This window comes from Liolophura sinensis, chromosome 4 (assembly GCF_032854445.1).
Source record: "Liolophura sinensis isolate JHLJ2023 chromosome 4, CUHK_Ljap_v2, whole genome shotgun sequence".
NCBI classification, from domain to species: Eukaryota; Metazoa; Mollusca; class Polyplacophora; order Chitonida; family Chitonidae; genus Liolophura; species Liolophura sinensis.
This window is the reverse complement of record NC_088298.1, coordinates 24659762-24687263: the sequence shown is the minus strand read 5'-3', so window position 1 is coordinate 24687263 and position 27502 is coordinate 24659762. Positions and strand designations below refer to the sequence as shown.

At 38.0% G+C, this 27502-nt stretch overlaps 2 protein-coding genes across 6 annotated transcripts in view; both read left to right on the top strand.

Annotated features, from left to right (window-relative positions):
* LOC135464579 (oxysterol-binding protein-related protein 6-like) overlaps positions 1–27502 on the top strand; it is an 81760-nt gene that overhangs the window by 17735 nt on the left and 36523 nt on the right. For 4 of the 5 annotated variants that reach the window (XM_064742015.1, XM_064742013.1, XM_064742014.1 and 1 more), the window contains exon 2: positions 18049–18328. In XM_064742015.1, the coding sequence (XP_064598085.1) occupies positions 18179–18328 (150 nt within the window). In that variant the 5' untranslated portion in view covers positions 18049–18178. Of the gene's footprint in view, positions 1–12111; positions 12336–18048; positions 18329–27502 lie in introns of those variants that run through there. The other variant, XM_064742012.1, reaches the window with a different exon arrangement.
* Positions 2509–4584, top strand: LOC135464543 (uncharacterized). The gene is made up of 2 exons (XM_064741968.1): positions 2509–2691; positions 3076–4584. Exons 1-2 carry the CDS (start codon positions 2509–2511, stop codon positions 4582–4584), a joined length of 1692 nt encoding a protein of 563 aa, XP_064598038.1.

Below are 27502 nucleotides of genomic sequence, written 5' to 3'. Positions count from 1 at the left end.
GGGTGCATGATTCGTAATTAGAGACCAGTGGATTAGAGTACATGCATGTAAATATAGATGCATTGAAACTCTGGAAGAGAGTGTGAATTAGCTGTTTTTATCAAGTGTTATCTGCGTTATATCAAGTGCAACCATATATAAATACTGATAAAGCACCAATTTATACGTACATGTACATGTACATGGACTGTTGTGTGGTAAAATATAGATTTGGAGTGAGTCCAATTGCACTTGATCCAAGGTCAGTTTAGTCCAGTGGCTAGTGCTCAAACTAGTGCCATAATAGCCGATACATGTAATTCATTTTTAGTTGGGTTACATGTCACTTCCTTTATGTAGAAGTACCGCAGCCAGCCTTTTTTATTTATTTTTTCAAATGCTTATCTTTCAGTCTCTATGACAGACATTAGTAAAGCTTATCAACTGACAAGGCATTGAGATTTTCAGGATCCTTCACAGCCCCTGTGTTGACAGTTGTGTTCACCTGTATGATTGTATAACCCCGCCAGTCAACAATAAATTGTTCGCAATAAATCCACGTCGCATACGTTAAAGACCTGGTCTATTTGTTCTGCGTTAATGTGTGCACTAAAATTGCGCAGTCAGTGGAAACACTCGAGCGTATTTATGTACATGTAATTCCCATAGTCAGAAGAAACTATCAGATGATTGAGTAATCGCCAACACAATGGCATGGCGGTGGACATGCCGCATATGCAGTCTGTTTCACGCTTGTTCGTCACACCTAATCACACACACACCCAATCGCCCACCCACCCATACTGCTTACACCTTGATCTCACACCTGGAAATGGTTTTCATTTACAAGTACATGTACGTGCCAATTGGTGAATTACTCATGGTCACTCCAGCCTCCTCACCCCTCCAACATTAAGATACCTTGATGAGTAAAACACCAACCAGATAAGTAAATAAATAAATTACATGCACATGTGTAATATGCCAGTCTGGTAATCGTAGAATTTTTTTCTTAACCTGTGGCTTCATCACAGGGGTTTTGCAAAATTTCAAGACATAAAGAGATATACCTGCATGTAAATATAGATGCATTGAAACTCTGGAAGAGAGTGTGAATTAGCTGTTTTTGGGTAAATGAAGACGAAAGCGTTATATCAAGTGTAGCCATATATAAATACTGAGTATCCAGATGAAGTACATGTATGTATGACCTTGTGAAGAAAGATTGATGTGTTAATTCTCACAGCTGTGATCTTCATGCGAGCGCATATTTGATAAGGATGGCATTAATAACTCTGTGCAGCTAGTCCTACATGTACTGTAGATGTGATTTCATTTATCCATTGTCATGATTAATTGAGACATTGGCATCTCAGATCACTGATGCAATAACCATGGTAACATGAGACCCTTCATGGAGGATCTATACAGATAAATCTTTACAAATTTCACTCACCTTTGTGCTCATGGTAATAAAGATTGATTTCTGAAGACGGTGTACTTGCATCTGGTGTGTTTCACTTTGAACAGCCGTTATCTGGCCACTTGCTGGCCATTTGCACAAGTTTATCAGTGCAAGTGGTGCAAACATTAGACTGATCAACCAAGTGTGATCAATGAGTCTAATCATTTAGATCTTTGTTGCACTTGTTGTGATTTTCATTGTGCATGTACAAGTTTATTGTGATAGTTTAACTTTCATTCCAAATTGAAGCATGACCGCCCCTCCCCCCCCCCCCCCCCCCCGTCACATACGACAACCAGTATAAGGAAATCCGTAAACCAGACAGTAATTTTCTTTTCTTGTTCAGGTCAGTCTGGAAAGTGGCCAGAGCTTTGATTAAAGTATGCGCCTCAATTTCCACTGGTACAATGTTTAACCCCAAGCACTCACTCACTCACTCGCTCAATTTCCACTGAGATGTGGTCAACCTATATGATGCAGAGACATGTAATTTGTTTTTAGGGCTTTAGTTTGTTAGACCCTTTGGGTTGGTAATTGGCCTGTGTACGCTGTACATCTGGTCACTTTCCCATCACACGTGTATTGGTATGCTACATGTATATTGGGCCATGCTTTAAAAATTCTTTGTTTGGCATGTTAAAATGACCCTTTGAGAATAAAATAACATTGAGCATCAGAAATACAGTATGCTGGCATGATTGAGTGGGGGAAAAAAACAACATGGTCGGTCAGCATAATTTAGCCAGAATTTAAAATCAGACGGTCTCATTTCCAATTTTCTCCATCTCTCCCAATTTTGTCAGAATAGGGCATCTCAAAGACACTGAAACATCCCCCCTACTTTCCCACACACTACAAACCACACCACCACCACACCCCACCCACCCCACCCCACCCAACCCCACCCCACCCGACTAAACCTATGTCAGTCGATAGAAAATTCTTTTTTATCATTCTGTCTAATGTGAAAAAGATAGGGATTTTCCTGAAATTAACATGAAGAGACTGGGTTGGGATACTCCCAGAGAACATATATTGAGTGATGGCCTAGCTTAAACGTCCTAATGTGTTTGGATCTGTTTAATATCAGCGGTGCCTCGGGTACCAATAGTCCATTGTACATCCTGGATCTGTTTAATATCAGTGGTGCCTCGGGTACCAATACTCCATCGTACATCCTGGATCTGTTTAATGTCAGTGGTGCCTCGGGTACCAATAGTCCATCGTACATCCTGGATCTGTTTAATGTCAGTGGTGCCTCGGGTACCAATACTCCCATCGTACATCCTGGATCTGTTTAATGTCAGTGGTGCCTCGGGTACCAATACTCCATCGTACATCCTGGATCTGTTTAATGTCAGTGGTGCCTCGGGTACCAATACTCCATCGTACATCCTGGATCTGTTTAATGTCAGTGGTGCCTCGGGTACCAATAGTCCATCGTACATCCTGGATCTGTTTAATCTCAGTGGTGCCTCGGGTACCAATAGTCCATCGTACATCCTGGATCTGTTTAATGTCAGTGGTGCCTCGGGTACCAATAGTCCATCGTACATCCTGGATCTGTTTGATGTCAGTGGTGCCTCGGGTACCAATAGTCCATCGTACATCCTGGATCTGTTTGATGTCAGTGTGCCTCGGGTACCAATAGTCCATCGTACATCCTGGATCTGTTTGATGTCAGTGGTGCCTCGGGTACCAATAGTCCATCGTACATCCTGGATCTGTTTGATGTCAGTGGTGCCTCGGGTACCAATACTCCATCGTACATCCTGGATCTGTTTGATGTCAGTGGTGCCTCGGGTACCAATACTCCATCGTACATCCTGGATCTGTTTGATGTCAGTGGTGCCTCGGGTACCAATACTCCATCGTACATCCTGGATCTGTTTGATGTCAGTGGTGCCTCGGGTACCAATAGTCCATCGTACATCCTGGATCTGTTTGATGTCAGTGGTGCCTCGGGTACCAATACTCCATCGTACATCCTGGATCTGTTTAATGTCAGTGGTGCCTCGGGTACCAATACTCCATCGTACATCCTGGATCTGTTTAATGTCAGTGGTGCCTCGGGTACCAATACTCCATCGTACATCCTGGATCTGTTTAATGTCAGTGGTGCCTCGGGTACCAATACTCCATCGTACATCCTGGATCTGTTTAATGTCAGTGGTGCCTCGGGTACCAATACTCCATCGTACATCCTGGATCTGTTTAATGTCAGTGGTGCCTCGGGTACCAATACTCCATCGTACATCCTGGATCTGTTTAATGTCAGTGGTGCCTCGGGTACCAATACTCCATCGTACATCCTGGATCTGTTTAATGTCAGTGGTGCCTCGGGTACCAATACTCCATCGTACATCCTGGATCTGTTTAATGTCAGTGGTGCCTCGGGTACCAATACTCCATCGTACATCCTGGATCTGTTTAATGTCAGTGGTGCCTCGGGTACCAATACTCCATCGTACATCCTGGATCTGTTTAATGTCAGTGGTGCCTCGGGTACCAATACTCCATCGTACATCCTGGATCTGTTTAATGTCAGTGGTGCCTCGGGTACCAATACTCCATCGTACATCCTGGATCTGTTTAATGTCAGTGGTGCCTCGGGTACCAATACTCCATCGTACATCCTGGATCTGTTTAATGTCAGTGGTGCCTCGGGTACCAATACTCCATCGTACATCCTGGATCTGTTTAATGTCAGTGGTGCCTCGGGTACCAATACTCCATCGTACATCCTGGATCTGTTTAATGTCAGTGGTGCCTCGGGTACCAATACTCCATCGTACATCCTGGATCTGTTTAATGTCAGTGGTGCCTCGGGTACCAATACTCCATCGTACATCCTGGATCTGTTTAATGTCAGTGGTGCCTCGGGTACCAATACTCCATCGTACATCCTGGATCTGTTTAATGTCAGTGGTGCCTCGGGTACCAATACTCCATCGTACATCCTGGATCTGTTTAATGTCAGTGGTGCCTCGGGTACCAATACTCCATCGTACATCCTGGATCTGTTTAATATCAGTGGTGCCTTGGGTACCAATACTCCATCGTACATCCTGGATCTGTTTAATATCAGTGGTGCCTCGGGTACCAATACTCCATCGTACATGAATGAAGCTACATGTTAGAATAGGTTGGACAAGGTTGCTACATGCAGATACAGGGGTCTCATTGTCTGAGGGGGTTAGCATGCCAGCGCGGCATAATAACCTAGGAGCCTCCCACCAGTGAGGACCGTGGGAAGGTTTGTCAGCAACCTGTGGATGGTCCTGAATTTTCCCTTGGCTCTGCCAGGTTTCCTCCCACCGCAATGCTGGCCGCTGTCGTATAAGTGAAATATTCTTGAGTATGGCGTAAAAAGCCAATCAGATAAATAAGTAAATACATGTAGATACATGAATTTGTGACTGTGTCCTCATTTGGAAAAATAAAGTTTGTAGATTTCGGGAGTCTGTTAATAATGGTTTACATTTTTTTTTCATTTGGTTTTTGGGGAAAACAGTAAACGCCTGAAATTTTGCGAAAAACTTATGACTCTTATTGATGTTGAGGAGAACTTTTGTTGCATTTATTTGATCCCCAGCCTTTATACTGTTATGAATCTGATGGTGATTACAAATAGTCATTTACTTTAGATTCAGGTTGAGCCAAGAAGCCATGTTCATAAAAATGCTCCCCAGTCATTTACCTGTCTAGTACAGTGTGTATTACAAACATCACCAGTCAAGTTGGCCTTATTTGTGGTCAGGAGAAATTGATCGTTGCACTTTCACAAGCACATAAATACCTTAAAATGATATGTTTTGATGCCAACACTCAACTTTTCTCGTAAGGACATTAATCAGACTTCACCCAAGGACTCACTCGCTCACTCACTCACTCAATCAGGACTTCACAAGTTTTCTCTTAAGGTGGATGAATAAATCAGAATGAAGAAAATGTGTCAAAAATGGCCACGCTGAGGTGATGTACAATGCTCTACATTTTCATAAAGATGTGTTGTTAAACCTAATCTCCCCACCGTCCTAGTTCGTGTATGATTATATGAATAAATCAACATCTTCACATGTGAGTCAGTGCTTGGGGTTTAACGTCGTATTCAACAATTTTTCATTCATATGACGGCAAAGGAATCCTTAGAATGTATGTAACGTACCTCCTTGTCGCAGGACGGATTTCCACCACTCTTTTATCTAGTGCTGCTTCACTGAGACGCATTACAAAAGGCAAGTAAGCCGTCATGAGTTTTACTGGGTCATAGTGTCAGGGCTGGCATACGAACCACCTCGGCCATGGAACCCCCCCTCCCCCCTCTTTAAATAATCTCTTTAAGTTAATCCAATAATTCCTTTAATCCCTGTTTATATTTTACTGTGATTTGGCATACATTTATAATAAATTGATGTATTCAGTACTAAAACCATTCCACACAAGGCTTCCAGCTGTCAAGCATGAAATATTTGATTTTATAGCCATATCGAATGATTGTGACTTTTTTTTTTATTTCAAGCATAATTTCCAACACCAGTGATAAAAAGCTCCTCTGCTGTGTAATATGTGAACAGCCATACTGCGAGCATACAACCTTGTAATTATTTAAGATAGCGCTAAAGTCTTGATCGAAGGTCTGATGAAATTACGTTCAAGTATTGTTTAAACTGATGGATTGTGCTGGGAGTGAGCCCCAGGCAGTGAGGAACATCTCATGACATCGCAATCAGCCCTGCAGAAATTGATCTTTCAATCAACTGAAAAGGCCCAAAAATGCTTTTGGTTCATTTTGTTGATAGGGCTGTTTTTTTTAGGATTGTTTTTATTATGTATAGCCAGGATAGGGTAATTTAGTGCATGTGAACTTGAACTTGCTAACTTGGTGAACTGTAAAATTCTTATCCTTTTGAGCATCAAAAGTGGCTGGGTGAAAAGATAGTTATTCTTGTTACGGCCTCATAACTCGGATGAACTGAATTTCATCCCAACACTCACAGATAAGCAGACCAGTTAATGTGCACAAGAACATGTGTTGTACGTGTGTATGGGTCTTGCCTTGGAAAGGGAACCAGATTCCTCTGCCTCTGTTGTTTGTAGTGCCTTGGTTGCATTGAAGAGTGGCCAGCAGTGTTCTTATTTGTATGTATATATGTAGTGTCCTATACTTTTAGGTTCAAGTATGTACATCAACTTCATTTGTTGAAAACCACTCAGGAAAATGAAACTTTGTGTGTCCAAACTTTATGTGGAAAAGTTTTTCATTGACATGCCGAAAGACCAGTGGTTTTATAGTGTGGGCAGTAGTGTACTCATATCACTCATCATAATGCAACATTTCACTGTGCACCCCCATTTCTCTCGCCTCCCCCTCCCTAATCTCCCACCATAGAGGATTAGTAGTGTGGGCAGCTGATCATAGAAAAGAGCCTAGCGTGTTTTCAGGTAAAAACACCATCCTTATTGTAGCCTGAGCTACCTGAGCGACTATTAGCTCTGTCTTTAGGGATTGCATGACTTGGTTGTTATGGCGACGTCGACAGCAAAAACACTTTGCAGTTGTTTAATCTTGCTGCTCCTCGATGGGCCTTTAAGAGGTTCCAATCCCGTCCTCCCCTCGCTACATGCCACAGTTTACCCACCGCCATTCTTCCCTACCCTCTGGGCTTATGTCCCTTCCAGGCGGTTACACCACATCCCTTTGTATGGGGTACTCTGTACTCAGTGTACTTGCCCTTCCTCACTGTAGTCTTGCTGAACATTTGCTGGTGCACACCAGTGGGTATCGTGAGTGTCAATTGGCTTGACTTCTCTGTGTCTTGGGGATGCACTGAGAGGAAACCTCTTCTTGGTCCGGAAATGTCGTGGTTTTGGAGAGAGATTCCGAGCGGAGAGAATTTTATTGCCATTGGCCTAACCACTCCTCAGGCACGAATTGATTTTAAGGTTAGCTTGCAGTTGGTCGGTAAGACGCTGTGGTTTGTCAAACTAGTTTGAGGTAACTACTGTACACAACGAGTTAAATACATGTACCCTAATTCCTTGGCCTTTAAACCACCAGTGGAAAATATTTTGAAACATTCTGAGTGTATGGGATGTAGAGAAATAATCTCAAACTATGGGGTGTAGAGAAATAATCTCAAACTATGGGGTGTAGAGAAATAATCTCAAACTATGGGGTGTAGAGAAATAAACTTAAACTATGGGGTGTAGAGAAATAATCTCAAACTATGGGGTGTAGAGAAATAAACTCAAACTATGGGGTGTAGAGAAATAACCTCAAACTATGGGGTGTAGAGAAATAATCTCAAACTATGGGGTGTAGAGAAATAATCTCAAACTATGAGGTGTAGAGAAATAATCTCAAACTATGGGGTGTAGAGAAATAATCTCAAACTATGGGGTGTAGAGAAATAATCTCAAACTAGGAGGTGTAGAGAAATAATCTCAAACTATGGGGTGTAGAGAAATAATCTCAAACTATGGGGTGTAGAGAAATAATCTGCAGTTTTAGGAAGCCCCCAGTTTTAGTGATGCAAACAAACATTTTTGATGTGAGTTTCACAAAAGTGCTTTAGAGGTTGAAAATATTGTAGTTTTACAGTAGGCCCAGGGACTGCATATACTGTAAATAGAACTGCATGACCTACATCATATACTGTAAATAGAACTGCATGACCTACATCATATACTGTAAATAGAACTGCATGACCTACATCATATACTGTAAATAGAACTGCATGACCTACATCATATACTGTAAATAGAACTGCATGACCTACATCATATACTGTAAATAGAACTGCATGACCTACGTCATATAAGTAAAAATTCTTGAGTATTGCTTTGAATAGGAATTGATAAATACATGGAGTACATGTACACAACATGTACAACTACATGTACACAACATGTACAACTACATGTACACAACATGTACACAACATCTACAAGTACATGTATATCCTAGGATCATGATGGAAACAGGAATCTTTGACCATTGAGGTCACAGTGCGAGGGATATTATTAAAGCATGCTGGAATCATTAATGGAGAAGACCTCTAAAAATCGAAGTAGTCATCACTAAATAGACCATTTACCTGTAGAACTAAGGAATACTTTCATTTATTTTTTTACATTTTTGTGAAAAGAGTTAAAGGCGTTCAAACATTTGAATGGTGAGGTAGCTTTATGTACCATACTATCAGAGTTTAGGAACTCTGATGTCAGAGGAAGAGGAAATCTGTTTACCCATGAGCAAAACATGACTGAGTTAATGATCCCAAAAATGTCGTTCTTCTGGTGTACATCACGCAAAAAAAAAGTGACGTGACGTCAGAGTTCCTAGATACCGTGAGTTTTGCTCATAAAGCCCACCATAGTAATCAAATATTTGAATGCCGTTCAACACTTTGAAAAATCTGAAAAAATAAATGAAAGTATTTTCATGCATAGTTTTCAGTTGTCTGTTTGATGAAGCTTACTTCATATTTTGACTTTCTTTTACTTTAAATGGGTGACAAATATATAGAAATGAGAAACTTAAGAGCCTGACGGTCCAGAGGCTAGAGCACGACTGAGGGCTGGCTAGGACACGACTGAGGGCTGGCTAGAGCATGACTGACTGTTGGCTAGAGCACGACTGAGGGCTGGCTAGAGCATGATTGAGGGTTGGGTAGAGCTCGACTGAGGGCTGGCTAGAGCACGACTGAGGGTTTGGCTAGAGCACGACTGAGGGTTGGAGTATTAAACTAAAGGCGAATATGTGGGGTAAAGTAACTATCCTAAATCTTGGCAAGTAGCTTCCTGGTTCTGTGCTTATTGTCAGTCCATGAAGTCCTGAAGACATGACAGTATCAAGATAGGGTACATTACCTGTAATGTTAAGTATGGTGCTATGTTACTGCTTGTGCAATGACTTTACCGGAATTTGATCAACCTTTTGTGTGGAGATAATCGTTTACCGAAATAAAAATAATTTTCTGTGGGAGATGAATGAGTTACAAAACGATCTTAGTCAAGTCCCTCATTGTATACACACATTCATGCAAATGTAATTTACATGTACTGTGTATACTATATATATATAAAATATGGATGACCCTGATTGATGATTATATCTGACTGTATACAGTGTAGTGCATCATAGACAATTCTACACTTCATCACCAGAACCATTTTGACATGATGGCCGTTGAAACCATTCTTAACCTCCCCCCCCCACCCACTCCCCACAACAAGCAGTTGTACATGTACACATTGTGTATGGCACTGATGAGAATCAGGATCAAAATTATCCCAAATTGGAGACTTACATACATTGTAATTCATTTAAAGAATATAGTCTATATTTATTCATTTATTATATTATGATTTATTTACAGACTAAGTGTGAGTTTTTGGCCATTTCATCCTTTTCAAAAAAATTACATGTATGGCCATTTTTACTCTGTTGTGCACTTTAATTGCTACATTTATCTGACAGGTCAAAGGGGAAGTGTGCATATATCATGTATTCGTCTATGAGCAACCTGCGGATAGTCGTGGGTTTTCCCTGGGCTCTATTCTGTTTCCTCCCACCATTATGCTGGCTGCCGTTGTATATTAAAGTGAAATATTCTTGAGTACGACTTAAAACACCAGCCAAACAAAATAAATAATAAATGTTTAGATATCATGTTTTTCTTGTTCAATATTTTCTTACTTTTTTTGTTAATGGTTATAACATCAAATTTACCTTTGTCATCTTCATTAGTCATGTTAGTCATTTAGTCTTGAGCTGAGGTGTATCTTGAATTTCTGAACTGCGATAATGGAATTGGCTTTTGTGTACAATGTACATTCTACTTTTTATACAAATTTTAAGGCTGCTGAGTGCACAAGCTTTTTGAGTGTATAAAATTAGAGAAGGGTGAATACTGTACCACGTTGTTGTAATAACATAATCCATTACTGGTAGAGCGTTGTTGATATCAGCTGTGAGTGTTATTCGCTTCATTAGGGACTTAAATCGATTCACAGACCTGTTCAGAATGCATATGTTGATGATTAATGTAAAATTGCCAGGAGGGACTTTCCCTTGTATGGCAAAAGCACAGGAAGCTGATTTTCTCTGAAATTCACTTATTGATGACTATGGATATTTAAAGCAGAAGGATTTGATTTTAGATATTTAGAATAAAATCTGTGTATAGAATTGTTGACGTGAGCCAGATGACACTTTTATATATACAGTCCTCTGAGACCATACAGATGTATGGAAACAATCAGGTTAAGTGAAATTTTTTTGATGGAGATTTTTTTTATTTTTGATGTGCATTTTGATACATGAACATGTACCATGGGATTCCTGCTCTGTAGGAATGTACAAAGATTCCCTTGCATTCTGGGTCAAAATACATGTAGACAAAAATTGAAAAGTTTGACATGTATTAAACTAGGTACTCACAAGGCAGGACTATATCCAGACAAACAAATGTTTAAGATTCTGATTCCAAACTTTGAAGTCGACATCCTTACTGTGCATTAATAAATTTTATGTAAAAAATGCATCTCAAATGACTCCCTTTGAGGGCTCTTCAGTCTGTGAATAAAATCAGTTGGTATAAAAATTAAACTTCTTGGTTAAGCGTCATACTTTTGTGTCATCTACTCTTTAGATTTAATACATCTTGATGACTTTGGGCTCCCAACAGTTTAGATGCTCAATTGGTTTTCGAAGTTAAAATGGAGATACAGCCCTGACTGGTCTTTCAGTTGGTTTACATGTTTACATACGTGTTCGTACATGTACATGTATGTCAGCAATACATGGACCTGTACACATACATGTATGGCAGTGATACATGTACCTGCACATGTTTATGTACATGTATTTCAGTGATACATGTACCTGCACATGTGCACGTACATGTAAGGTAGTGATACTTGTACCTGCACATGTATATGTACATGTATGTCAGTGATACGTGTACCTAAACATATATATGTACATGTATGTTAGTGATACGTGTACCTAAACATATATATGTACATGTATGTCAGTGATACGTGTACCTAAACATATATATGTACATGTATGTTAGTGATACGTTGACCTACACCTGTACATATATGTCAGTGATACATGTACCTGCACATGTACATGTATATGTCAGTGATACATGTACCTGCACATGTAAAGGTACTTTTGTCATGTGACATATCATACCATGTAAATACCATATAATCCTGTTTGATATAATCTCGTTGCGTGTATCTGACAGCTAGATCAACTGTGATGCCTCTATATAGTTATGGACATGATACATCTGCTCAGTGGATCGAAACAAGCCAGCGAGTTCCATCAATTTAACATCCATCACTCGTAACAAGAGCTAGCCTTACATGACGCACATGTATTATTGATAACTGTCGAATCTTTACCAGAAAGTCTGGAAAAAAAAAACAAACCCTGAGTCCATTACCATGCATGGGGGCGAGTATGTTTAGCTGTCCGTCTAGCTTCCAAATTGGATTGAACATGGAAATTCATGTACATGCTATGTAGGTACATGCATTCATACAGTGACATGTGTATACCACTTTGGTATAATTCGTGTACAAGCTGTGTGTTATGGATTCCTCAGGGTGCCAGTGTTCCTCAGTGTGCCATTTAGTTCATTTCTGGCCTGACCAGAACGGACAGTATGCTGCAGCCTCCTGCTGAAGGGATTCTTTGTACTTGTACATACATGTATGTGGTTTTGATGGAGTGCCACCTGTGTGCTAAGATTTCTCACTGTGGTTGCAGCTAGTTCAGTCCTGGCATGTGGTCAGTGTGGTACATGTGTATCTTACTGTAGTGGCCTGACAAAAGAGTTTGACCCTTTGTACATGGACATGTTTATAGGTATGTATCAGTGTTATATCGTTTTGATTATGTGCTACTTGTAATTATACCTACAAACTGTTACAGGATTCCTTGTTGTGTCTACAGTTCACGTGTATGCTGTTAGTCGGGGGTAAAAGAAGAAAAAGTTCTCTGTCATGGGCTGTGTGTAATTGTAGGCATCCGTGTTCATGTGCTACTTTGATAATGTGCTGTGTCATTACTACCTGTGTGTTAGGATATTCCATCCTCATTGTGGATGCAGTCCATTAAGTCTTGAAAAAATAGCATTTTACTACTGACATGGACAAGGGTTTATGTGGATATACACTCAGCTTCCTGACAGCAATACTTGTCAGTGAACATCTGTAATGTAGGTATCAGTGTTCCATGTCACTTTTGATAATGTGCTACATGTTACCTGTTTGTTTGGGTGAGTGGATACAAGTGCATTAAAAGCATACTTTAATTGTAACAAGGCTGACTGACTTTGCGTCACTGCGTGCGCTGTTGTTGCATTATTTAGTCAGGCTTTCACCGTGCGAGATCTGCCACGCCGACACTGCTTCATGTAATTCCATGGGCTTTGATGTACTCTGTGTTAGCTAGGGACTGTGTAATATACATGTATAATTGTAGCCGGTGATAATTGGATTGTATTCCAGTCCACGTAATCTCGGATTGGCAAACGAGGAGGAGGGCTCTCAGTATTGTATACATGTGTAATGTAGAGAGTGAAGCTGTTTTTACATGTACATGCATACTGTATATATAAAGACCCTTATTTCAGGCTTTTTTTGTCTTTCTCAGAATTTTGGAAATTGAGATCAAAGCATCTAGCTTTGTGTGGAATTGCTGAATGTGATATAGTTTAGTACTCGTCAGACTTAGTACATTGTATAGTGACATGTAGACGTGTACATGTGCTCACAGTCTGAGGTAGATGTGGGTAATAACTTCCATTTCAGACTGTACAGTCTTGATAGGGTACATTTGCACAGATGGGTGAACATTTTGGGCCATTAATGTGTTAGGATGGATATCACATGTAGGCGCCCTGCAGCTGCATTCTGCAGTCGTATTTGTACAGCAGCTGCTTGATCTGTTACAGTATTCATGACAGTGCATCTGTCATCTCAGCTGATCCTGGCTGTCGTAGTGACTTTCACTCTAATCCAGTGCCAGTTAGTCTGTGAAAAGACTTTACATGTAGAGAACATCTGGTCTGCTGTTGTGTAACAGTTACATCATGTATAGACTTATAAATAATAATAACTCAAGATGACTTAAACACGTAACATTGAAAGCACTTTTGGCCTCAGTACATGACATGCATGTCATGACTTTAACAGCCGTGGTATACATTCAAGCATTCACCTGGAAATAGGCCACTGTTAATTATTTGTTTATTTTTCATGACCATTTTTACATGTAAAATTCAATAGGAAATAATTAGATACATTTTTTCTTGATTACAAGTGAGGAGACAATATTTGATAAATGGATGATTATCTCACTTAATTAGCATGCCTGTGTTTTTGTTTTTTTTTTTCAAACAAGGTCATGAAAACACAGCAATATAATATAAAGGGAAACCTTTGTATAAGATCAGCATGAGATCTAGGCCAAGTGGATGTGCATGCACTTACATGTACAGGCAGTAGTTTCAGGTACATGTTTTAAAGAGGGCAGGTAGCAGGATACAGAAATAATTAGCGTTCTTGTTCTGTCTGTGTAGATACATGTACGTAATTACACTTTGCTGAGTCTCATTACATTTCTGTTGTTGCGGGACAGATTTGCCTTCCATGGTGTATTATCATATCATTTTGAACATGTAAACTGTATGTAGTTTGTATATAAAATTTACTTAAGTGATAGCCTACTACAGTCGCCTTATAGTCGTGACATTTCATGTACTTCTCAGGGTTCGACCTTTATAAATATAGTGAAACCTCTATTTTCATTGGCCCAGATTTGGTAGAGCTCTGATTGGCTGTGTGCATACATGCATGTGGTGGCATGGTTTTCCAGTGAGGCAGCATTATACATGTAAATTTACATATAACACACGGAGACGATGTGTGAAATCGGTGTCTACAAGCTAGGAGACAATGTGTGAGATCAGCTTCTACAAGCCAGGAGACGATGTGTGAGATCGGCTTGTACAAGCTAGGAGACAATGTGTGAGATCAGCTTCTACAAGCCAGGAGACAGTGTGTGAGATCGGCTTGTACAAGCCAGTAGGCAGTTTGTGAGATAGGCTCCTACAAGCGAGGAGACAATGTGTGAGATGGGCTTCTACAAGCTAGGAGACAAATGTGTGAAATCAGCTTCTACAAGCCAGGAGACGGTGTGTGAGGTCGGCTTCTACAAGCCAGGAGACAATTTGTGAGATAGGCTCCTACAAGCCAGGAGACAATTTGTGAGATCAGCTTCTACAACCTTTGAGACGATGTGTGAGATCGGCTTTTACAAGCTAGGAGACGATGTGTGAGATTGGCTTCTACAAGCGAGGAGACGATGTGTGAGATCGGCTTCTACAAGCGAGGAGACAATGTGTGAGATCAGCTTCTACAAGCAAGGAGACGATGTGTGAGATTGGCTTCTACAAGCCAGGAGACGGGTGTGTGAGATCGGCTTCTACAAGCCCGGAGACGATGTGTGAGATTGGCTTCTACAAACCAGGAAACAATTTGTGAAATTGGCTCCTACAAGCCAAGAGACAATGTGTGAGATCAGCTTCTACAACCTGTGAGACGATGTGTGAGATCGGCTTCTACAAGCAAGGAGACGATGTATGAGATCAGCTTCTACAAGCAAGGAGACATTTTGTGAGACGATGTGTGAGATCAGCTTCTACAAGTTGCTGTAGGAGACGATGTATGAGATCAGCTTCTACAAGCTACTGTAGGAGACGATGTGTGAGATCGGCTTTTACAAGCTAGGAGACGATGTGTGAGATCGTCTTCTACAAGCCAGGAGACGGTGTGTGAGATCGGCTTCTACAAGCCAGGAGACGGTGTGTGAGATTGGCTTCTACAAGCTAGGAGACGATGTGTGACATCGAATTCCACAAGCTAGGAGATGATGTGTCTGTGAAATGGTTGAAGTTAATCTAAAAACAATATTACAGAGAATTCCAAGTATTATTGTAATGTTGTTTTGAAGAAGTTCTCTGGTTCCCCGAAGGTGGCTGGACCTTTGTTATCCAATGCAGCTCTCATCATTTTACATACATGTACATGTACTTCAGCTCAGAAACATATTTGGATCTCATTCTTTTTTACATGTATAAAATATCCATATACATGTATTATAGACCTTGTTTTTTTTTTCATTTATTTATTTGATTGGTCTTTTATGTGCAGTACAAGAATATTTCATTTATACGGTTATACAACGGTTGCCATTATAGATTGTAGATGTTTCCTGATTATGTTGTATACTGGGGATATGTACACATGTGTGACAATGCATATAATATAACAGCTTGAACAGGTGTTCCGTTTGGAGATGCTCTTTGTCAGCTGCATGTACATACATACATGTATAATATAATTCTTTAACCCTTTCAACTACCTCTGCGATCAATATTTTGAAACATTCTGAGAAAACTAGTTGGTGTACAGAAATAATTTGCATGGTTTTATGAAACCTGCATCTTTAGTGACACAGCTAAAAAAAATTTTAGTGTTGTTTTCGTAATAATGGTATGCATAAATTCCTCTGCAAATATTGCTTTAGAGGTCGAAAAGGTTGAAGATTTACAGTAGCTGTTTAGACTGGTTATTCAAGTTCCAGCTTAAACAGATGGCTATATAAATCCCTCTCTGCAATTTACTGAGTTAATCCTCTTACAGGATTAGGATATATACATATATATACACATGTATTGATCACCGTGTATTTATGATTAAATTAGCAGCTTGAGTACGAGAGCCATACATGCATGTTGATGTACTTGTATATTGCATGTACTGTTTATTTGTGAGTGCACAATAGGCTGTACCTGCATGTGGAAGCAGGGTTATATATGCACAGGATGTATGTATGACATGGGACATGTACATGTGTCTTCACACAGAAAATACAGGATAATTTATAACCAGGTGAGCATTTATGATTTGCAGTCTGTCAAAGGCTACTTGTATGTATACTACAGTTCCAGATTTCTTTGTAAGAATTGTGGAAATCAAAAAAATATCGCAGCTTTTGTTGAGAAGTGCGGGAATTGCATTGATTGCAGGTGAGGGACAGGTACGCGTAGATGTGTATGCATGTGTACATGTACTGTTATATTTCAGACGAGTTCCGCTCCATGGATTTAGTACAGACATGTCTCATACATCAGCCTTTGAACTGAACATTCTCAGTGTCTGATGTATATTATATATTAAATCGCATGTAGTTAAGTCTTTAATTGTCACAGCTTTGATCATTGGAAATTGTCTTGTTTGACTTCTCCCTTGGCCTTTGTTTTTTTCTTAAAACTATTCTGAAGTATTCTGAAGTAAATGTATGTATTACATGTATAAGGATGATGGGTACTGTGTGTAGATGTACACATTTTAATCTATTAATTTTCTGTGGGCAAAAACAGGGAATTTATAAAGATTACATATTTTTGGTGAAGACTAACCCACATGTATGTATAATTAGAAGTTTCTGCAGCTTGAACATCCAAGCCTGCAAATGAAAACACTTAAAAGCTACAAATATGTATACATATATGTATGTTGGGGGAATGATCTCTTTGTCTGTTCAATGTTCCACAGCTGGTGTTTCATGTTTGTATAATGAAGCAGTTTTCATTTAGATGGAAAATATAAATGTGTTCATCGCCGTTGTGTAGATATGAACTGAAGCATACATGCTAATGTAGACATGCTTTTTGGAACAGAGGCAGTTAGACTATTTGCATGCACTATGATGTATGTATTATAGCTGGCTATTTTCACGCTCATGTATGAGAATTCAGACTTCTCATGCTTTGAATAGCATATGATAGGTTTGAAGCACACGTGATCATGCTGAAGTCTGCTCAGCAGGCTATTCATCATGTTAATAGTGGAAATTAAAAACAAAACTTCTACTGTACAGTGTACAGTACTGGAAATGGTCCTCTCGGTCCTCTCCTATGTTGGTAGTGAGGAGAAGTTGCAGCTCTGAGTCTCATCATATGAACGATGATTTATTGATTTGATTGGGTGTTTTACGCTTTACTCAAGAGTATTGCACTTATTCAACAGTGCATGGCCAGCATTATAGTGGAAGGAAACCAGGTAGAGCCCAGGGGAAGCCCACGACCATCAACAGATTGCTGGCAGATCATCCCATGTACGGCTGGAGAGGACGGCAGCATGAGCTGGATTTACAGCAACTGCATCGGTGACAGGCTCCTGGGTCATTGCGCCGTGCTGGTGTGCTAACCCACTCAGCCATGGAGACCCCCCATTAATGATGATTTGCATTTGCCTTTTATATACTGTAGTCCTTTGTGTAGCATGACATGATTCGATCATGATATTTCATTTGTGACCAAATTCTTGTGCCTGCACATCGACTTGCAACTTCAGGGTCAGATCAGGGCATCATCATAATATAGGCTTAATTGAGCTGTTTTAGTATTCATTGGTGTTCTTGCTAAATATAATGTATATATGACAAAACTTCATGCAGTAGAACACCAAATTTTTTCCATGGTTGTAATATCTTTTTATTCTCTTTGTAGATACTCAGGACCGCAATGTGCTCAAGATAACCCAGATAGGCAGCCAGCAAATTTTTTACCTGATAATACTGGATATATGATGACCAGTACAAGATAACCAATTGTTGTGTGGAAGCTTGACTACATAATCATGTCCAGCGACAACGACAACCGAAAATCTCGGGATAATCTGCAGCCGAACCCTGTGGTCCGGGTTGATAAGTCACCATTGCAGAAGTCTGAGAGGATGAGTCGAGAAAAACTCATGCAGTTTCGTCACAGCGAGTCCCTCTCTGATTCAGTGAGTCACTTTTGTTTCATGTATGTCTTGATACCAAGTAGCTAACAGCAGTTCAAGTAAAAGAAAGCTAAAATAAGTAAGGTTCAACAAACAGACAACTGAGTACAAAAATACTTGCATTTACTTTTCTCAGCTTTTTTTAAAAAGTGTTGAAAGGCATTCAAAAAGCTTTATGAGCCATACTGACAGTATCTAGGAACCCTGACGTCACATCACCGTTTTTCCTGATGTTCACCAGAAGGAAGGAATTTTTGGGAACCTTATTTCCATAAATCTCTTACTCACAGATAAGAAGAGTTATTCCAGCATTCAGTGTCATGATCAGAGTGGGATAATCTTCCTGTGACATCAGAGTTCCTAACTGCTGATAGTATGGTCCATAAAGCCCACATCAAAATTCAAATGTTTGAGTGCCTTTAACTCTTTCACAAAAGTCTAAAAAAATAAATGAAAGTGTAATAATTTTGTGCATAGTTTTAAGTGGTTTATTAAGTGATACCTACTTCAATTTTTAGAGGCATTTTCTTATAACAAGGAATTAAGGTAGGTTATTCCCGGATACTCAAGTTCCCGCCACCCAAAAATGGGACCAGTGGTGTGCATGTTTAAGCAGGGTTCCATTTTCTTGTGTACTCAATGATCAACTCCCCTCATAAAACACATATCAAGTACGCAATTACTGCAACGTCACTGAAGAAAGTGATGTGTTCTGCGATTTTGTGGGCCATTCGTGTAGCTCATTGAAAAGGTTTTTTTACCCCTCAGCCAATATTGGCCAAGGGTTGTTGGTGTTGTGGGTGGCATCTGTTGGTCCGTCCATCAATCTTTAGAACGGCTCAGCCAAAGGTACACCACACTTACACCTTGGAATGAGGAAGAACCCTATTGATTTTCAGTGACCTTGACCTTTTTTATCAAGGTCATTGGGGTCATTCAAGTGAAAGTTTTATTAAAGGCTTGCAAACACCATCTCTGGAAAGGTTTAACCCAAGTTCACCAAACTTACACCACACTTACACTTGTCTTGAGGAAGAACCCTTTTAATTTTCAGCGACCTTGGCCCTTTTCTTCAAGGTCATTGGGGTCATTTAGGTTATTTGGGTTAAAAAAGCTTGCAGACATAATATCTCCAGAGCAGTTAATGTCAAATTCACCAAACTTTCACCACTTTGTCATGAGGAAGAACATTTTTTGTTTTTCAGCAACCTTGACCTTTTCTTCAGGGTCATTTGAGTCATTTAGGTTAAATTAAAAGGCTTGTAAACATGTTATCTTTAAAACGGTTTAGTTCCAGTTCATCAAACTTACACCACACTTACACCTTGGAGTGAGGAAGAACCCTATTGATTTTGAGTGACCTTGATCTTTTTTCTTCAAGGTTATAGGGGTCATTTAAGTTTTTTATGAGAGGCTGCAATGGCAGTCTGAAATAAACAAAAAATTTGTTATCCTAAAAAGATGTTCTCCTCCTTCATGTTTCACAACATTCCATGACTTTTCATTATTTCATGTTCTCGCCAGGCTGATCTTGCATTTCCTTTGCAAAATCCCTTATAGTGCGAAGCTGGGAAGCTTAATTTAGCTCCAGTTTTCTGCATGCACATGTAGTCCTTTCTTCAGACATTATTGTCTCTCCTGGCATTGTACACAAGCTACTGACGGTCCAAACATATCGCCATTAACCCTTGATGAAGCAGACGAACTCAGTGATCATTGCAGATCAAATTTACACTCTTGGTTCTAATCCCTTCTGAGCGCTGGAATTAGCGCCTTCAGTGTGGCCAGGTCAGTCACATTGGCCATTGTAATACTTGTGTGCCATGGAGTTTTTCTGCTGAAGAAAATCCATTAGAGCTATAGTGTGTAACCCCCTGTATTGGACAGGCAGATTGATGGCTGAAGACAAACCATGTTGAGGATGGCTCGACGGATAAAGTATAGACTCGTTATAGAGTCTTTCACGGGTAGTTATGTGTGACAGTACATGAAGGACTGTTAGTTACATGTATATCAGACTGGGCAGTTGTCATGGATGCTGTTGGAAGTGAACTGTTAAGACTTTTGATATGCTGCTGAAATTAAACACAGTATGATGATTGTGATGATTATGTTAGAGACAAACCAATTCAGCCAAATGTGATTAAAGTTACAGCAGGGTGATAAGTTTGATGAAATATCATGTGAATTCAGCCAAATGTGATCAAAGTTACAGCAGGGTGATAAGTTTGGTAAAATATCATGTGAATTCAGCTAATTGTGATTAAAGTTACAGCAGGGTGATAAGTTTGGTGAAATATCATGTGAATTCAGCCAAATGTGATCAAAGTTACAGCAGGATGATAAGTTTGGTAAAATATCATGTGAATTCAGCTAATTGTGATTAAAGTTACAGCAGGGTGATAAGTTTGGTAAAATATCATGTGAATTCAGCTAATTGTGATAAAAGTTACAGCAGGGTGATAAGTTTGGTAAAATATCATGTGAATTCAGCCAAATGTGATTAAAGTTACAGCAGGGTGATAAGTGTGGTAAAATATCATGTGAATTCAGCTAATTGTGATAAAAGTTACAGCAGGGTGATAAGTTTGATGAAATATCATGTGAATTCAGCAAAATGTGATTAAAGTTACAGCAGGGTGATAAGTTTGATAAAATATCGTGAATTCAGCTGATTGTGATTAAAGTTACAGCAGGGTGATAAGTTTGAAGAAATATCATGTGAATTCAGCCAAATGTGATTAAAGTTACAGCAGGGTGATAAGTTTGGTGAAATATCATGTGAATTCAGCCAAATGTAATTAAAGTTACAGCAGGGTGATAAGTTTGAAGAAATATCATGTGAATTCGGCCAAATGTAATTAAAGTTACAGCAGGGTGATAAGTTTGATGAAATATGTGAATTCAGCCAAATGTGATTAAAGTTACAGCAAGGTGATAAGTTTGATAAAATATCATGTGAATTCAGCTAATTGTGATTAAAGTTACAGCAGGGTGATAAGTTTGGTAAAATATCATGTGAATTCAGCCAAATGTAATTAAAGTTACAGCAGGGTGATAAGTTTGGTAAAATATCATGTGAATTCAGCTTATTGTGATTAAAGTTACAGCAGGGTGATAAGTTTGGTAAAATATCATGTGAATTCAGCCAAATGTAATTTAAGTTACAGCAGGGTGATAAGTTTGAAGAAATATCATGTGAATTCGGCCAAATGTAATTAAAGTTACAGCAGGGTGATAAGTTTGATGAAATATGTGAATTCAGCCAAATGTGATTAAAGTTGCAGCAAGGTGATAAGTTTGATAAAATATCATGTGAATTCAGCTAATTGTGATTAAAGTTACAGCAGGGTGATAAGTTTGGTAAAATATCATGTGAATTCAGCCAAATGTGATTAAAGTTACAGCAGGGTGATAAGTTTGATGAAATATCGTGTGAATTCAGCTAATTGTGATTAAAGATACAGCAGGGTGATAAGTTTGGTAAAATATCATGTGAATTCAGCCAAATGTAATTAAAGTTACAGCAGGGTGATAAGTTTGAAGAAATATCATGTGAATTCGGCCAAATGTAATTAAAGTTACAGCAGGGTGATAAGTTTGATGAAATATGTGAATTCAGCTAATTGTGATTAAAGTTACAGCAGGGTGATAAGTTTGAAGAAATATCATGTGAATTCAGCCAAATGTAATTAAAGTTACAGCAGGGTGATAAGTTTGGTAAAATATCATGTGAATTCAGCCAAATGTAATTTAAGTTACAGCAGGGTGATAAGTTTGAAGAAATATCATGTGAATTCAGCCAAATGTAATTAAAGTTACAGCAGGGTGATAAGTTTGATGAAATATGTGAATTCAGCCAAATGTGATTAAAGTTGCAGCAAGGTGATAAGTTTGATAAAATATCATGTGAATTCAGCCAAATGTGATTAAAGTTACAGCAGGGTGATAAGTTTGATGAAATATCGTGTGAATTCAGCTAATTGTGATTAAAGATACAGCAGGGTGATAAGTTTGGTAAAATATCATGTGAATTCAGCCAAATGTAATTAAAGTTACAGCAGGGTGATAAGTTTGAAGAAATATCATGTGAATTCAGCCAAATGTAATTAAAGTTACAGCAGGGTGATAAGTTTGATGAAATATGTGAATTCAGCCAAATGTGATTAAAGTTACAGCAAGGTGATAAGTTTGATAAAATATCATGTGAACTCAGCTAATTGTGATTAAAGTTACAGCACGGTGATAAGTTTGGTAAAATATCATGTGAATTCAGCCAAATGTAATTAAAGTTACAGCAGGGTGATAAGTTTGGTAAAATATCATGTGAATTCAGCTAATTGTGATTAAAGTTACAGCAGGGTGATAAGTTTGGTGAAATATCATGTGAATTCAGCCAAATGTAAATAAAGTTAGAGCAGGGTGATAAGTTTGAAGAAATATGTGAATTCAGCCAAATGTGATTAAAGTTGCAGCAAGGTGATAAGTTTGATAAAATATCATGTGAATTCAGCTAATTGTGATTAAAGTTACAGCAGGGTGATAAGTTTGGTAAAATATCATGTGAATTCAGCTAATTGTGATTAAAGTTACAGCAGGGTGATAAGTTTGGTAAAATATCATGTGAATTCAGCCAAATGTAATTAAAGTTACAGCAGGGTGATAAGTTTGAACAAATATCATGTGAATTCAGCCAAATGTGTTTAAAGTTACAGCAGGGTGATAAGTTTGATGAAATATGTGAATTCAGCCAAATGTGATTAAAGTTGCAGCAAGGTGATAAGTTTGATAAAATATCATGTGAATTCAGCTAATTGTGATTAAAGTTACAGCAGGGTGATAAGTTTGGTAAAATATCATGTGAATTCAGCCAAATGTGATTAAAGTTACAGCAGGGTGATAAGTTTGATGAAATATCGTGTGAATTCAGCTAATTGTGATTAAAGATACAGCAGGGTGATAAGTTTGGTAAAATATCATGTGAATTCAGCCAAATGTAATTAAAGTTACAGCAGGGTGATAAGTTTGATGAAATATCATGTGAATTCGGCCAAATGTAATTAAAGTTACAGCAGGGTGATAAGTTTGATGAAATATGTGAATTCAGCCAAATGTGATTAAAGTTACAGCAAGGTGATAAGTTTGATAAAATATCATGTGAATTCAGCTAATTGTGATTAAAGTTACAGCAGGGTGATAAGTTTGGTAAAATATCATGTGAATTCAGCCAAATGTAATTAAAGTTACAGCAGGGTGATAAGTTTGGTAAAATATCATGTGAATTCAGCTAATTGTGATTAAAGTTACAGCAGGGTGATAAGTTTGGTGAAATGTCATGTGAATTCAGCCAAATGTAAATAAAGTTAGAGCAGGGTGATAAGTTTGAAGAAATATCATGTGAATTCGGCCAAATGTAATTAAAGTTACAGCAGGGTGATAAGTTTGATGACATATGTGAATTCAGCCAAATGTGATTAAAGTTGCAGCAAGGTGATAAGTTTGATAAAATATCATGTGAATTCAGCTAATTGTGATTAAAGTTACAGCAGGGTGATAAGTTTGGTAAAATATCATGTGAATTCAGCCAAATGTGATTAAAGTTACAGCAGGGTGATAAGTTTGATGAAATATCATGTGAATTCAGCTAATTGTGATAAAAGTTACAGCAGGGTGATAAGTTTGATGAAATATGTGAATTCAGCCAAATGTGATTAAAGTTACAGCAAGGTGATAAGTTTGATAAAATATCATGTGAATTCAGCTAATTGTGATTTAAGTTGCAGCAGGTTGATAAGTTTGGTAAAATATCATGTGAATTCAGCCAAATGTAATTAAAGTTACAGCAGGGTGATAAGTTTGGTAAAATATCATGTGAATTCAGCTAATTGTGATTAAAGTTACAGCAGGGTGATAAGTTTGGTGAAATATCATGTGAATTCAGCCAAATGTAAATAAAGTTAGAGCAGGGTGATAAGTTTGAAGAAATATGTGAATTCAGCCAAATGTGATTAAAGTTGCAGCAAGGTGATAAGTTTGATAAAATATCATGTGAATTCAGCTAATTGTGATTAAAGTTACAGCAGGGTGATAAGTTTGGTGAAATATCATGTGAATTCAGCTTATTGTGATTAAAGTTACAGCAGGGTGATTAGTTTGGTGAAATATCATGTGAATTCAGCTAATTGTGATTAAAGTTACAGCAGGGTGATAAGTTTGAAGAAATATCATGTGAATTCAGCCAAATGTAATTAAAGTTACAGCAGGATGATAAGTTTGGTGAAATATGTGAATTTAGCCAAATGTAATTAAAGTTACAGCAGGGTGATAAGTTTGATGAAATATCATGTGAATTCAGCCAAATGTGATTAAAGTTACAGCAGGGTGATTAGTTTGATGAAATATTATGTGAATTCAGCCAAATGTGATTAAAGTTACAGCAGGGTGATAAGTTTGGTAAAATATCGTGTGAATTCAGCTAATTGTGATTAAAGTTACAGCAGGGTGATTAGTTTGGTGAAATATCATGTGAATTCAGGTAATTGTGATTAAAGTTACAGCAGGGTGATAAGTTTGAAGAAATATCATGTGAATTCAGCCAAATGTAATTAAAGTTACAGCAGGGTGATAAGTTTGGTGAAATATCATGTGAATTCAGCCAAATGTAATTAAAGTTACAGCAGGGTGATTAGTTTGATGAAATATCATGTGAATTCAGCTTATTGTGATTAAAGTTACAGCAGGGGATTAGTTTGATGAAATATCATGTAATTCAGCTAATTGTGATTAAAGTTACAGCAGGTTGATAAGTTTGATGAAATATCATGTGAATTCAGCCAAATGTGATCAAAGTTACAGCAGGGTGATAAGTTTGGTAAAATATCGTGAATTCAGCCAAATGTGATTAAAGTTACAGCAGGGTGATAAGTTTGGTAAAATATCATGTGAATTCAGCTAATTGTGATTAAAGTTACAGCAGGGTGATAAGTTTGAAGAAATATCATGTGAATTCAGCCAAATGTAATTAAAGTTACAGCAGGGTGATAAGTTTGATGAAATATGTGAATTCAGCCAAATGTGATTAAAGTTACAGCAAGGTGATAAGTTTGATAAAATATCATGTGAATTCAGCTAATTGTGATTAAAGTTACAGCAGGGTGATAAGTTTGGTAAAATATCATGTGAATTCAGCCAAATGTGATTAAAGTTACAGCAGGGTGATAAGTTTGGTAAAATATCATGTGAATTCAGCTAATTGTGATTAAAGTTACAGCAGGGTGATAAGTTTGGTAAAATATCATGTGAATTCAGCCAAATGTGATTAAAGTTACAGCAGGGTGATAAGTTTGGTAAAATATCATGTGAATTCAGCTAATTGTGATTAAAGTTACAGCAGGGTGATAAGTTTGGTGAAATATCATGTGAATTCAGCCAAATGTGATTAAAGTTACAGCAGGGTGATAAGTTTGGTAAAATATCATGTGAATTCAGCTAATTGTGATAAAAGTTACAGCAGGGTGATAAGTTTGGTAAAATATCATGTGAATTCAGCTAATTGTGATAAAAGTTACAGCAGGGTGATAAGTTTGGTGAAATATCACGTGAATTCAGCTAATTGTGATTAAAGTTGCAGCAGGGTGATAAGTTTGATAAAATATCATGTGAATTCAGCCAAATGTAATTAAAGTTACAGCAGGGTGATACGTTTGATGAAATATCATGTGAATTCAGCTTATTGTGATTAAAGTTACAGCAGGGTGATTAGTTTGGTGAAATATCATGTGAATTCAGCTAATTGTGATTAAAGTTACAGCAGGGTGATAAGTTTGAAGAAATATCATGTGAATTCAGCCAAATGTAATTAAAGTTACAGCAGGGTGATGAGTTTGGTGAAATATCATGTGAATTCAGCTAATTGTGATTAAAGTTACAGCAGGGTGATTAGTTTGGTGAAATATCATGTGAATTCAGCTAATTGTGATTAAAGGTACAGCAGGGTGATAAGTTTGATAAAATATGTGAATTTAGCTAAATGTCATTAAAGTTACGGCAGGGTGATTAGTTTGATGAAATATCATGTGAATTCAGCTAATTGTGATTAAAGTTACAGCAGGGTGATAAGTTTGATAAAATATCATGTAATTCAGCTAATTGTGATTAAAGTTACAGCAGGGTGATAAGTTTGAAGAAATATCATGTGAATTCAGCTAATTGTGATAAAAGTTACAGCAGGGTGATAAGTTTGGTGAAATATCACGTGAATTCAGCTAATTGTGATTAAAGTTGCAGCAGGGTGATAAGTTTGATAAAATATCGTGAATTCAGCCAAATGTGATTAAAGTTACAGCAGGGTGATAAGTTTGGTAAAATATCATGTGAATTCAGCTAATTGTGATTAAAGTTACAGCAGGGTGATAAGTTTGAAGAAATATCATGTGAATTCAGCCAAATGTAATTAAAGTTACAGCAGGGTGATAAGTTTGATGAAATATGTGAATTCAGCCAAATGTGATTAAAGTTACAGCAAGGTGATAAGTTTGATAAAATATCATGTGAATTCAGCTAATTGTGATTAAAGTTACAGCAGGGTGATAAGTTTGGTAAAATATCATGTGAATTCAGCCAAATGTGATTAAAGTTACAGCAGGGTGATAAGTTTGGTAAAATATCATGTGAATTCAGCTAATTGTGATAAAAGTTACAGCAGGGTGATAAGTTTGGTAAAATATCATGTGAATTCAGCTAATTGTGATAAAAGTTACAGCAGGGTGATAAGTTTGGTGAAATATCACGTGAATTCAGCTAATTGTGATTAAAGTTGCAGCAGGGTGATAAGTTTGATAAAATATCATGTGAATTCAGCCAAATGTAATTAAAGTTACAGCAGGGTGATACGTTTGATGAAATATCATGTGAATTCAGCTTATTGTGATTAAAGTTACAGCAGGGTGATTAGTTTGGTGAAATATCATGTGAATTCAGCTAATTGTGATTAAAGTTACAGCAGGGTGATAAGTTTGAAGAAATATCATGTGAATTCAGCCAAATGTAATTAAAGTTACAGCAGGGTGATGAGTTTGGTGAAATATCATGTGAATTCAGCTAATTGTGATTAAAGTTACAGCAGGGTGATTAGTTTGGTGAAATATCATGTGAATTCAGCTAATTGTGATTAAAGGT

Bases quoted from the DNA above. Each gene is read 5' to 3' on its own strand.
- LOC135464543 (XM_064741968.1), top strand. From the start codon at position 2,509: ATGTGTTTGGATCTGTTTAATATCAGCGGTGCCTCGGGTACCAATAGT. The intron at 2,692-3,075 runs GTCAGTGGTGCC...GTTTGATGTCAG, and splicing joins ACATCCTGGATCTGTTTAAT to TGTGCCTCGGGTACCAATAG.